This window comes from Petromyzon marinus, chromosome 31 (assembly GCF_048934315.1).
Source record: "Petromyzon marinus isolate PM22_M1 ecotype Great Lakes invasive population chromosome 31, UKy_Petmar_22M1.pri1.0, whole genome shotgun sequence".
Classification (NCBI taxonomy): domain Eukaryota; kingdom Metazoa; phylum Chordata; class Hyperoartia; order Petromyzontiformes; family Petromyzontidae; genus Petromyzon; species Petromyzon marinus.
Window position 1 is genome coordinate 11,149,571 of NC_133697.1, and position 12,320 is coordinate 11,161,890.

General features: G+C 47.7%; 1 protein-coding gene across 1 annotated transcript in view; it reads right to left on the minus strand.

Annotated features, from left to right (window-relative positions):
- Positions 1–12,320, minus strand: part of LOC116947848 (F-box only protein 11-like) — a 35,735-nt gene that overhangs the window by 13,072 nt on the left and 10,343 nt on the right. Inside the window, exons 3-12 of the mRNA XM_032964051.2 lie at positions 11,746–11,827; positions 9,660–9,801; positions 8,131–8,260; positions 6,623–6,706; positions 5,399–5,531; positions 4,786–4,892; positions 4,064–4,175; positions 3,399–3,505; positions 971–1,108; positions 150–367 (exon numbers count right to left, since the gene is read on the minus strand). Coding sequence (XP_032819942.1) covers positions 150–367; positions 971–1,108; positions 3,399–3,505; positions 4,064–4,175; positions 4,786–4,892; positions 5,399–5,531; positions 6,623–6,706; positions 8,131–8,260; positions 9,660–9,801; positions 11,746–11,827 — 1,253 coding nt within the window. The remainder of the gene's footprint in view (positions 1–149; positions 368–970; positions 1,109–3,398; positions 3,506–4,063; positions 4,176–4,785; positions 4,893–5,398; positions 5,532–6,622; positions 6,707–8,130; positions 8,261–9,659; positions 9,802–11,745; positions 11,828–12,320) is intronic.

Genomic DNA, 12,320 nt, shown 5'->3' on the forward strand with positions numbered 1-12,320 from the left:
ATTGATGACCCACCCCCTCGTGTGCTGTGCCAGCCTTCATAGTTGCTCGCTAACAGCACTTGCCACAAAAATATGTTACGGCTATACGGGGGGGTGGAATGTTTATCTTTGTTGTCCGTGCGTTCCTCCACGTGTCATGCGTGGCTGACCGGATGGTGGGGTCGCTCTGCGAGGTGACCCAGACGCCGGCGAAGTTGTTGCTGTAGATCTTGTTGTCGATGAACTGGCCACGGCCCTTCTCGTGCACGTAGATGCCGCCCGTCTGCCCGTGGTGGATCTCGCAGCGCACCACCGTCGGGTTGGCGTACGCCTTCACCTCGAAGCCGGCAATTCGGTTCCGGTGGATATTGCAGCTCTCAAAATATCCCTGGAGGCGAGCATGAGTTTGTAAGCAATGTGAAGTGGAGGCAAGAGTAAGGAGAGGGATGGAAAGGAAAGAGAAGGGAAATCGAGCCAAAGGAAGAGAAGAAGAGTTAAGGGGGAGAGAATAAAGTGGGAGGACAAGGGTAGAGAACAGGGAGGAAACTTTGGAGCTGTGGATTGACAGTGGAAAACTGTACATTCTCAACAACAACAATCGTCATTCGCCACTAAGTGGCAGTAATGTCACCATGGCGCTTGTGTCATGCTAGGTGCACTTTTAGGCCACGTGAAGTGTCAACGGCCTACTGGTAGGCGGTCACGGAGCAAACTCAGGTGCCGTGAGTTGACTGGGATGATGACTGGCAGATGCACCAACTGTACCCCCCCCACTGTGCAAACTTTCTACCTTTTAGCCACCAGGTACTCTGCTCGCACAAAAGATCACCCTTATAGCCTTAACAAACTGTAGGAGCAAGTGCTGTTAGTGAGCGAAGGCCAACATGGCACACGATGAGGTGGGTGGCCGGCACCACGCCCGGCCACCTTTGCTCACACACGGACACATGCGTGCATTTACGAGCGCACCCCTCTGTCCGCGCGCACTCACCATGCCGTGGTCGAATGTGAAGACGCCCACATCGCGTCCGTGGTGGATGTGATTTCGTCTGATGATGGGGTTCGCGTGGTTCTTAACCCAAATCCCGGCCAGCGCATTGTTGGAAATTTCGTTGTCTTCATAGGTTCCCTGTCACAAACGCCAAGCCGTTTGGTGTTAGCTGGTGCTCCAGTTACACCTCAGTGAGTGGGGGCATGCTGGGAGTCGGCTGTGCGTGTTCTTCTCGGCCGGGCAAGGCCACAAACGTCATCGTGCACATTGTTCAGCGCTCTCAGTCAGCTCAGTACATTGTAAAACAAAAGATGGTCACTATATTGCGTGCTTTCAAATGCGCTTCTGCGGCCATCTGGAACATTGTATCTTGCCAAACTTTATCGTTCCATAATTTCCAGGTAATTTTTTTCACTTTAGATGTACAGTGAGAGAAAAAAGTATTTGATTCCCTGCTGATTTTGTACGTTTGCCCACTGACAAAGAAATGATCAGTCTATAATGTTAATGGTAGGTTTATTTGAACAGTGAAAGACAGAATAACAACAACAAAATCCAGAAAAACGCATGTCAAAAATGTTATAAATTGATTTGCATTTTAATTAGGGAAATAAGTATTTGACCCCTCTGCAAAACATGACTTAGTACTTGGTGGCAAAACCCTTGTTGGCAATCAGAGAGGTCAGATGTTTCTTGTAGTTGGCCACCAGGTTTGCACACATCTCATGAGGGATTTTGTCCCACACCTCTTTGCAGATCTTCTCCAAGTCATTAAGGTTTCGAGGCTGACGTTTGGCAACTTGAACCTTCAGCTCCCTCCACAGATTTTCTATGGGATTAAGGTCTGGAGACTGGCTAGGCCACTCCAGGACCTTAATGTGCTTCTTCTTGAGCCACTCCTTTGTTGCCTTGGCTATGTGTTTTGGGTCATTGTCATGCTGGAATACCCATCCATGACCCATTTTCAATGCCCTGGCTGAGGGAAGGAGGTTCTCACCCAAGATTTGACGGTACATGGCCCCGTCCATCGTCCCTTTGATGCGGTGAAGTTGTCCTGTCCCCTTAGCAGAAAAACATCCCCAAAGCATAATCTTTCCACCTCCATGTTTGACGGTGGGGATGGTGTTCTTGGGGTCATAGGCAGCATTCCTCCTCCTCCAAACACAGCGAGTTGAGTTGATGCCAAAGAGCTCCATTTTGGTCTCATCTGACCACAACACTTTCACCCAGTTGTCCTCTGAATCATTCAGATGTTCATTGGCAAACTTCAGACGGGCATGTATATGTGCTTTCTTGAGCAGGGGGACCTTGCGGGCACTGCAAGATTTCAGTCCTTCACGGCGTAGTGTGTTACCAATTGTTTTCTTGGTGACTATGGTCCCAGCTGCCTTGAGATCATTGACAACATCCTCCCGTGTAGTTCTGGGCTGATTCCTCACCGTTCTCATGATCATTGCAACTCCACGAGGTGAGATCTTGCATGGAGCCCCAGGCCGAGGGAGATTGACAGTTCTTTTGCGAATAATCGCACCAACTGTTGTCACCTTCTCACCAAGCTGCTTGGCAATGGTCTTGTAGCCCATTCCAATCTTGTCCCTGACATCCTTGGAGAGCTCTTTGGTCTTGGCCATGGTGGAGAGTTTGGAATCTGCTTGAATTATTGCTTCTGTGGACAGGTGTCTTTTATACAGGTAACAAGCTGAGATTAGGAGTACTCCCTTTAAGAGTGTGCTCCTAATCTCAGCTCGTTACCTGTATAAAAGACACCTGGGAGCCAGAAATCTTTCTGATTGAGAGGGGGTCAAATACTTATTTCCCTCATTAAAATGCAAATCAATTTATAACATTTTTGACATGCGTTTTTCTGGATGTTTTTGTTGTTATTCTGTCTCTCACTGTTCAAATAAATCTATCATTAAAATTATAGACTGATCATTTCTTTGTCAGTGGGCAAACGTACAAAATCAGCAGGGGATCAAATACTTTTTTCCCTCACTGTAATTTGCTTAATGCGGCACTTTTAAGGAATGCATTGACCGCGTTAAATGAGAACTCACTGTATCTTGTTCCAAACTTTGTTCGGCTAACCATCGAAAAAAAGACGGTCACAGCATCGCGCGCTTTCAGGTGCGCTTCTGCTGCCGTCTGGAACCCTCTTCCTTACAATATTAGGAAGCCACTGGAGCTGTGCATTTGTAAATCTAGATTGAAAACTAATTTCTCTCGCAATGCTTTTTGTGTTTAGTTTGTTGTCCTTCCTCCGCACCTCCGATGAGCACGGTTGGCTACGTACGGTGCCAAAGAAGTTCAACATGCATACACAATTGTAACTGACGATGCGTCTGCCACGCAGCCTTCGCAAATTTTCCGAGTTTTGGGTCGTGCGGTCCATGAGGAGGCGTGACGGGAGTTTACGGCGGCTACGTACCTGCGCGTGGTCGGTGATGTAGAGGCCAACGTTCTCACAGTCACTGATATTGCAGTACTTGAGCGAGGGGCAGGCCCCGTGTCCACTCACGCACACGGCCGAGCCCACTGTCCCGGCCATGGAGAAACGCGGCACAAACGCGCACGACAGGGCACGGTTTGACGATAAAGATTCGCATTCATTAAATCGCCAAAAGTCTCAAAACGACTTATCATGAAAACCCTGGCAATATAAAAAACACATCGAGGGGAAGAAAAAGACAAACAAAAAGACAACAAAGATCAACGGCAAAGGGGCACGAACGCGGCAGGGCCAGAGTGATTTGTGCACACTTGGACACAGACATTCAATGGAGAAAATCTGAGGGAAGTCTCAAAAAAACAATGGAAAAAAGACACTGCAGGCTCAGGCAAACAATCCCAGCATCCCACCCCTAACCAAAATCCACCCGACCACCGCCACCACCACCACCCATTGCCACTAACCACACCCCACCCAACCACCATCAGCACCAAAAATCCCCACCGCAAGCTCCACCAAAACGAGTCTGATTGTTTTTCTCGGTGCGAGTGGCAGGGCCAATTAACGATGACAGAACCCTAACCCGTGCCACTTACACACGCGGGCCAGGCTTGCCGGCAGCCTGCGGAGTGTATGGGGCTCACCTGTGCAGGTGCTGCGGATAATGGAGCGGTCGATCACTGGGCAGCAGTTGACCGTGATCTCGAGGCAGTGGTGCGCGTTGTGGTGATTTCCGGAGCGATCGTCCGGGTTGAACTGTGGCATCAAGTGGCAAGACGAAGGCATAAAGTTCATGATAATAGTAAATGTAACGATATCCTCTTAGTCCATAAGCCTAAGGGCCGTCTGAACTGATGCTTACCATCGGTATTCATTTAATGAGCAAACTCTGGACTGTTTTTATTTTCTTAAGTTTCACCAGCAGCCAGGGAAGTCGAAAGAATGAGGATGGGTTAAATAATAACCAGAAAGTAATTAACAAGGAAGAAAATGTATTATAATTTACAGCCCTCTGTCAACAATCAACTGCTGGTAGCCATATGCTTCACAGCGGACGTTAAAGCTCCTGTGACATTATTAGAAAAAGTAGTCTACGTGTGCCAGAATCACGGTTCAAATTTCCACAAAATTCGAAAACTGCTCTCAAACTAGCTAAGTGGGTAAAGTCACAAACTAACATCGCCCCCTACTTGCAGAATAATGCCCAATTGCAGGCCAGTGCTGCTTTGACCTTGTGCCCTCACAGGGACGGCTGCCACCGGGGGCTCTCCTAGACGTGGCTCGCGCGTCACGATGTACCGCACGAGAGGCGTGGTATAAATATTAAGCGACGATGACGACAAGCCGCCCGGCCACCGGCGCCAACCTTGATGGTCATGAACCCAACGTAGGCGTCGTCGGAGCCCTCCATGAACACGAACGTGGAGTCTCGAGTGTTCTCGATGATCACTTTGTCCGCCACCTTGCCCGGGGCTGTGGGGTTAGACAACCGCAAATATTCAAAACAAAGCAAGGAAAAATGTTTCCACCATTCCAAATTCGTTAATAGCTCGACAGTGAAGAACATATGACGCAAAACGCCAACCGATGTTATCTGGGTTCCGTGTTCCTTGCTATCCAATGTAAATGAACAAAGTACAGCCCCTTTTGTTGATCCAGTACTGAAGGCCTCCCCTGCAGCGTATTGGCCATGGGAGATTTTTGATCATACTGAGCAACGGTGGTCGGTGTGGAATGGTTAAGGTGATGAGCGTAGACGTGAGACCATAAAAGTACAGTCCAGGTGCTGTGGATGACGGAACAACGCACGTGTTCAAATTTTACGATAACAAAAATCCTAGATCTCAGAGGCACTAGTTCAGCACTCCGATCTCCGAGCCACATCATGGAACGACTTTAATCAGTGATCTGTAGTATTCCTACCGATCGCCACCATCCCGCCGTGACCCCTGGGTTGCCCTCTGCCCGTGTGAACCCACCGGCTCCGATCATGGCGACAGGCGTCTCGACGTAGATCCACTCGTCGGAGTACACGCCGGCGTGGACGAAGATGAGGCCGTCGAAGTGGCCCTCCTGCACCCCGCCCAGGGCGTCCTCGATTGTGTCATAGTACTGGGCGACACGGACATACAAAGATTCCCCGAATAGCCTTTAACAGACTGTTGGGGCAAGTGCTGTTCGTGAACAGCTATGAAGGCCGGCACGAGGAGGTGGATGGCCAGCACCACGCCCGACCACATTTTTCTCCCTCGTGGTGACGTTTACACACCGCACCAGGTACTCATTTGAGGCCGAGTCGACCTAGGGGAGGCCCAGGACCGGTTCAAATAATCGTCACCGGTGTTGGCCGTGAGCGGGAATCGAACTCGGTTGCGCCGGGTTCGTAGCATGCTAACCGCTAACCTCCCGCTCCCCACATGAACACAAGGACACACGGACACACATGAATGCATGCAGTCAGCAGCCCAAAAGGAACCGCAATCCTTCGCCAAATCCAGCAGGTTGCAACATGGCTGAAAAAAAAAATTTCTTTCCATTTTTGTTTTTTTCACCCCACTGTGTTCCAGCCAGAACAGGTTGGAGGGCTTTTGGAATACCAAACTTAAGAAATTTAAAGCAATGTAACCACGCCTATAGAATAAGATTTTCAATCACTTCATATGAAATAGACGCCGACTCAAGATTCATTCTTTTTTTTTACAAAGTGATGAAAATCGTCCTAGTATTGGCTGCAGGGGCCATAAATATCTAGCCGACGGTGGGAAATTGAATTGACATCCCCTGGTTCATAGCACAATGCAGTGACTGTTCTACTGCTCCACCCCTGATTAGTGCGGTTGGCTACGTACGGTGCGAAAAAAGTTCAACACACATACATAAGATACTTCAAATCGAAACTGTCCCAGAGAGAAGTGCACCACGCTGTCAGTGAAATGGCCATGGAAGATCACATTGGAAAAACTTCTAAAGTTCCTTCCATCATCCTCGAATAGCAGCTTTCATCAACAAGAGTTTCTCGAGGATGCACACAGAGACGGCGGTGCGCACCTGTGCCTTTAGTCTGGGTCTTTTAGATTGTAAATCTGTGAAATACGATTCACAGCATATTGGTGGTAAATTTACGTGTTTAGCGAGTGGTGGTGGTGGTGGTGGTTTGAGAGCAGCACCATGGTGGCTCAAGAGGCAGGATTCCCTTCGCTCACCAGAATGTTCGCTCGACCTTTGAACCTTGCCGGGTTGTTGTAGAAGTGTTCCGCGTAGCCCGGTTTGATGTGAACCCCTTTGTACTGAAACGCAACGACACAACAGACGGGCAATTAGAGCACCTTCTGGTGCTATGAGACCCTTGAGACTCGGTGGGTAAAGTCTAGGCCATGTCCTCCATTTGCTCTTCATTCCAAACGATTGTAGGCATAACCAATAGCGGCGTTCCGGAAATCACGTGACAGAGGACATCCGTTCTCCGCCAGTGACCTTCACTCGGTGCAACTCTGTAGTTTTCCCTGAAAAACGCTTGAATTTTTATTTAATCAATAAATAATTGACTCTGGCGTCCTTTTACCTGGAGCGTGCAGTCCGCCTTAACACGATATTCCGAGTGCCAAAGACGCGTCACCAATACCAACGCTAAAATCCCTACTCCGGCGAGGATAGCAGCAATATCATAAAAGGTCACTGCATTCATAATCCAATTGTGACAAATGTATTTGGTTCAAGTATTTGTGCCCTTTAATGTATTACCATCTTCTAGTGTGTAGCGTGCAGGGGCGGGCCCCAATCATGACAATGATGATAATAATATAATCATGATAACAATGTGACTTGGAGGGTCCTGCTTGCAAAGTTTGGCCAATTTCACTTACTAAGCATTTTGCTCATTGTAAATATGATGATCACAATCATGAGGATAATAATGACACTGCCACTGCTGGTGATGATGGTAGTGGTGATGATGACAATGATGATGATGCTGAAGATGTTGATGCTCCTGGTTATGAAAATGCGAATGGTGATGTTGTCTCTTCTGCTGGTGATGGTGAATGCAATGATGATTATGCTGACGACGACAATTATGACAAAAGATGCCAAATGTTCTGAAAGTAATTCAAAATCACCGGTAATGACAATAACAATTGTAACAATTGACGTTATCACCCTCATAGCAACATTTTCCATGTCCATCATCCCAATACCCAAGAGTGGTCGCAATCTAGAACACCTTCAATAGTGTGGTTCGTTTCTAGCCGCTAGGCATTTGGGACCTCAAGACCCAAATGTGTTTAGTTTGTCGTCCTTCCTCCGCACCTCCAATTCGCATGGTTGGCTACGTACGGTGCGAAAGAAGTTCAACATACATACATGCTTGTGTCAAAAAGAGGGCAAAGCAGGTGACAGGCAAAATAGTTCAGAAGGTAGGGGCATTGAGAATGGTTTCTGGACAGCCGATTCAAATGGGTGCCACCACTTTATATAATGACAAACGGTAACATTTTAATTGTGCTGAAAATAGGGAGATGAGCTGCTAGGTATTAAAAGGTGATGAAAATGCTCAAAATATAATTATTACTTAATCATCATTATCACTGTAGCACCACGACAGCGTATCAATGCGTCACGATCACTGTCAACCGCGATTTTAAAAAATCGTCCCCCACCCACCCGCTGACGCAGCTCCAACCGACGGACGCCAGGGCAACCCGCGGGCACTCACCAGTTGGCTGAAGCTCTCCTTCCACGGGTTGGCATTCTCGCAGTCCTCCACGTTCACCTGGAAGAACTTGCGCGGCTCTGGGTGCAGCATGGGTCTTGTGTACTCAAAGAGGTCCGTGTACAGTAGCTTCCTGTTCGCGTCGGGCGAAACACGTTCAGGCGAAATGGGCATGATGGCGAGATGTTAACTTCCTCGCCTGGTATACAGGAGGTTGTCGGTTCGATCCCGACCCTGACGCCCGTTGTATATTGGAGTACGCATGTTCTCCCCGTGGTCGTGTGGATTTTTCTCCGGAGCCTCGGGTTTTTCCCTCCACATTTAGAAACGTGCATTTAGAGTAGTAGGCTGCTATAAATGTCCACAAGATAAGCTACTTCGTTGAGCTATCATTTGTGATAACCAGGTCACTTCTGAAAAAGAGCTAAATAGCTCAGTTGGCCTTACCTGGTAAAATAAAATATAAATATTTTTTAGGTTCAGGTGCAACATGACAAGTCCAGCTGCGGCGCTTTTTCGTAGGTGGCGGTTAATTTGACAAAGACACCCCCCGTATAGCCTTAACAGACTGTTGGGGCGAGTGCTGTTAGGGAGCACCTATGAAGGCTGGTATGGCAAAGAAGGGGATGGGTGGTCAGCAACACGCCCAGCCGCCTTTGTCTCCCAAGTAGCGAAGTTTACACATCGCACCAGGTACTCATTTGTGGCCGAGTCGAACTGTGACAGCCCAGGGTTCTACCACCACTGTACTACCACCTCGCACAATGGACATGTGAAAGAGGCTCTGTCCTGTTCATGTGTTGTTTTTTTGTATATGTCTTAACCCACACCTCTGAATGTCCTTTGAAGTTCAATTTGTGCACGTTATAAATGTAAAAATGAATGCTACCACTAATTAGTTTGGTCTGCTCTTGACTTTCGTTTGTAGGCTTGTACTCATCACCTGCATCCCCTCCACCAGGAGATGAAAAAAACCTAATACCAGCTCTCACGGTTGCCAAGAGACACGATTCACACTCCCAGGCGATTCGGTGAGTTGTAATGATTTGGTGTGATGGCGAGATTGAACAATCGATTCTTTTTAATGCCTTCCAACTAACAGTGAAGCATTAAACCTGATCTGCGGTCTATCTGTAATGAGCGGCACGATACATTTCACGTGCCATTTTATGTTTTTTCGGCCTATGGAAGTCCTGGTTCCTGCACGTCTGCCAAAAGCACAACTGATATCTATCACGAATCAAGTATTTCTAGGCTGAACACATTATAAAGCCTTACAAAAAGCATACAATGACTAATTTATCTGCCTCGTCTCGTTTATGTTCTCATTTATGCCGCCTCGATCATACAGTGCAAGGGTCACACATCAACGTAAACGCAAAACATAACTGCTTAAAATCGTAAACAATCGATTTCTTGCAAGCACGATTCCACGCGAGTTGCCGCCAGCATGAAAGTCGACGCTACATTCAGCACGCAGTCACTGCGGCCAGGCGCGCCCACCCCCCACGCCCCACGCGGCGCGTGCTCACCACAGCAGGGGGTCGTTGGCGAGTGTGTTAAAGCGCTTGCACACGCAAGCCACGCGACATAGGTCCTGCTCGAGCAGGTACGAGAACACCTTGAGCACCACCTCGTCCGGGAGCTTCTCCTGCAGGTATCGCTCGGCTGGAGCTGCGGAGGGGCAGGGGGGGGAGAGGGGAGGGGGGCGGAACACCAAGCAGGTAAGCGCCATAAGATCTCTGTCCACTGCACGCTAATTTCACGGTAAGTCCTCGCTTAACGTGTGTTCTTCACAAAAACAAAGTTCTCGGAAACGCGGTTGTTCCACTCGGGAACCCTTTTCGCACAATGCGCACAGTTACAACGCGGTTTCTGAGCGGTCGACGACAAACTACTTTCTTGAGCTGCGCGGCCGAGCGATGGAATACATTACGTGGAATGATATCTCGTCATCTTACTGTGTGTGTTGTAGTATATCGTATCTCGGCAGACTTCATAGTTACATTTTTTGTTGGGGAATAGTTTTCGCTTTACACATCTCCCGCGTTAACCAAAAACTGACTGTACACTCAACGGTATGCGAATTGCACTGCGGGTCACCTCAACATCTCTTTATGCTTCTTCCACACTGCTCCACTTAGGAATTCCCCACCCACCTCCAATTGTCTCTTTTCCCAAGCACTTGTATAACATTTCTCACTAAAAAGAAAATATGTTACACTCTTATTTATTACAACTTGGACAGTGCCATGCGATATGTTGCTAACCGCTTGGCATGATGGACCTGTGCTTAGCAACCGTAATAAAAAATGACTAAAAAAACATTGTACCCAAATTGTACAGTGTGCTAATAGTACGTTGTACCACAATTATATATTGTAGCCTAACTTCACACTATTTTAAAATTTGAGTGGTAAGTGTTGTATGTATGTACGTTGAACTTCTTTCACACCGAACGTAGCCAGCCGTGCTAAACGGAGGTGGTTCACAGCCAAGCAGGTGGCACTGTGACACCCATGTACATTGTTAGCTCTCGTTGTACACCGAATGCAGAGGAGTCTAATGGAACCAGGAACCGGAATCAGGAACTGGTTTCAACCGTGACATTTTCTCGAACAGAAACTGAAAATCAACCCCAAAACATGTGCTTTTTCTGGAATTAAACCGCTCCCCCCCACAAAAGAATGCACTTACCAGTTAACACCTGTGGGGGGGGGGGGGTGGGAAGTGATGTGCTTTGTAGCTGTGGTGTTAAAAGTAAAGAAAGCCACAATCCCCAGCCAAGGCCACAGTTATAACCTATTACGCTAGAGGGCACGTTAGCCGTGGTCCCGACAGTGACTCGGTGAGACATTGTGCAGAGCTTCAGTACTCAGCAATCAGTCAAGTCCACAAGGTGAGAGACGGTCATACTTGCCGAGACTCAGAGATATTTCTAACTATAGACAAAGATCCCCCGCCGTATAGTCTTAAACAGGCTGTTGGGGCAAGTGCTGTTAGCGATTAGCAACCATGAAGGCCGGCATGGCACACGAGGGAAAGGTGTGGCCAACACCACACCTGGTCGCCTTTGTCTCCCCAGTGGCAATGTTCACACATCGCAGCAGGTACTACATATTTTCCTCTAGAAACATAAGTGAGAGCTAGAGATGCCAATTTTTGAAACGAGAAACAATAAATTTTCTCTATATTTAACAGTACATTTCTATTTCAAGTGATTAACTAGAACATTTCATAGAGGATACAGCATAATCATGAAAACTATTTTTCAAATGATATCATGCGATTGGTAACATCCACTGTGAAGAAGACTGTCTCTTTTACACTGTATGCTAACTGTACATTGTACACGAATAGTTAGTGCACCACTGCATTGCAGTTACACCCCCTCGCCCTTTCTCCGCCTCTCTCTCCCTATTGCTCCATCTCTCTTGCTGTCTCTGTCTCACTCAAGACAGTCCCCGTCTCCTCTCGCTCTCTCTACCCGATCTCTATCGGAGCCCCTCTTGCTCTCACTATGTCTTTCAATGATCCGAGTCGGACGTTCCACCACACAGGAGAATGAATCGCAGAGAGGCTCGGTGGAGTTGCGAGGAGGTGAGGAAGGGGACTCACGTGGCGGCTCCTGGGTCCGGTTCGACATACGGGTGCGCTTTGCACGGTGGCTGGAGCTCTCGGTGCTGGTCGACGACATCACCTACAAAAAGACATCATCAACGGTCACGGATCAATTAATAAATCCACTGCTGGATGAAGATCTCCCACCCCACCATGCTCTGTGTTCTTGGCTGTCCGACATGGGATTTTTAAGCTCTTTTCAATTATATATATATTTTTAATTCAGGGTCAGGTGGGACAAATTATAGCAATCAATATATGACATAGCAATGATAGTGTACTAAAATGTATAATAATATCAAGCCTCGCTGAGTCTCAATATGCTTATTGGTTCAGGAGGATCATGTATCGGGATGTTTGGCTTCATGTGGGAGTAAACCAGAAAACCCAGAGAAAATCCAATTGGAATGGAAGGGGGTGACACTGAAAGCTCCATAAAGATCACTTGAAGAATTAATTGATGAATTGTCATCTCCAGCCCACCTTGCAGCCCAAGGCAACTCCTGGTATTTCCAGGCGGTTTTCCATCCAAGTACGAACCTAGCCAGACTTAACCCCACTAAGCTTCTGAT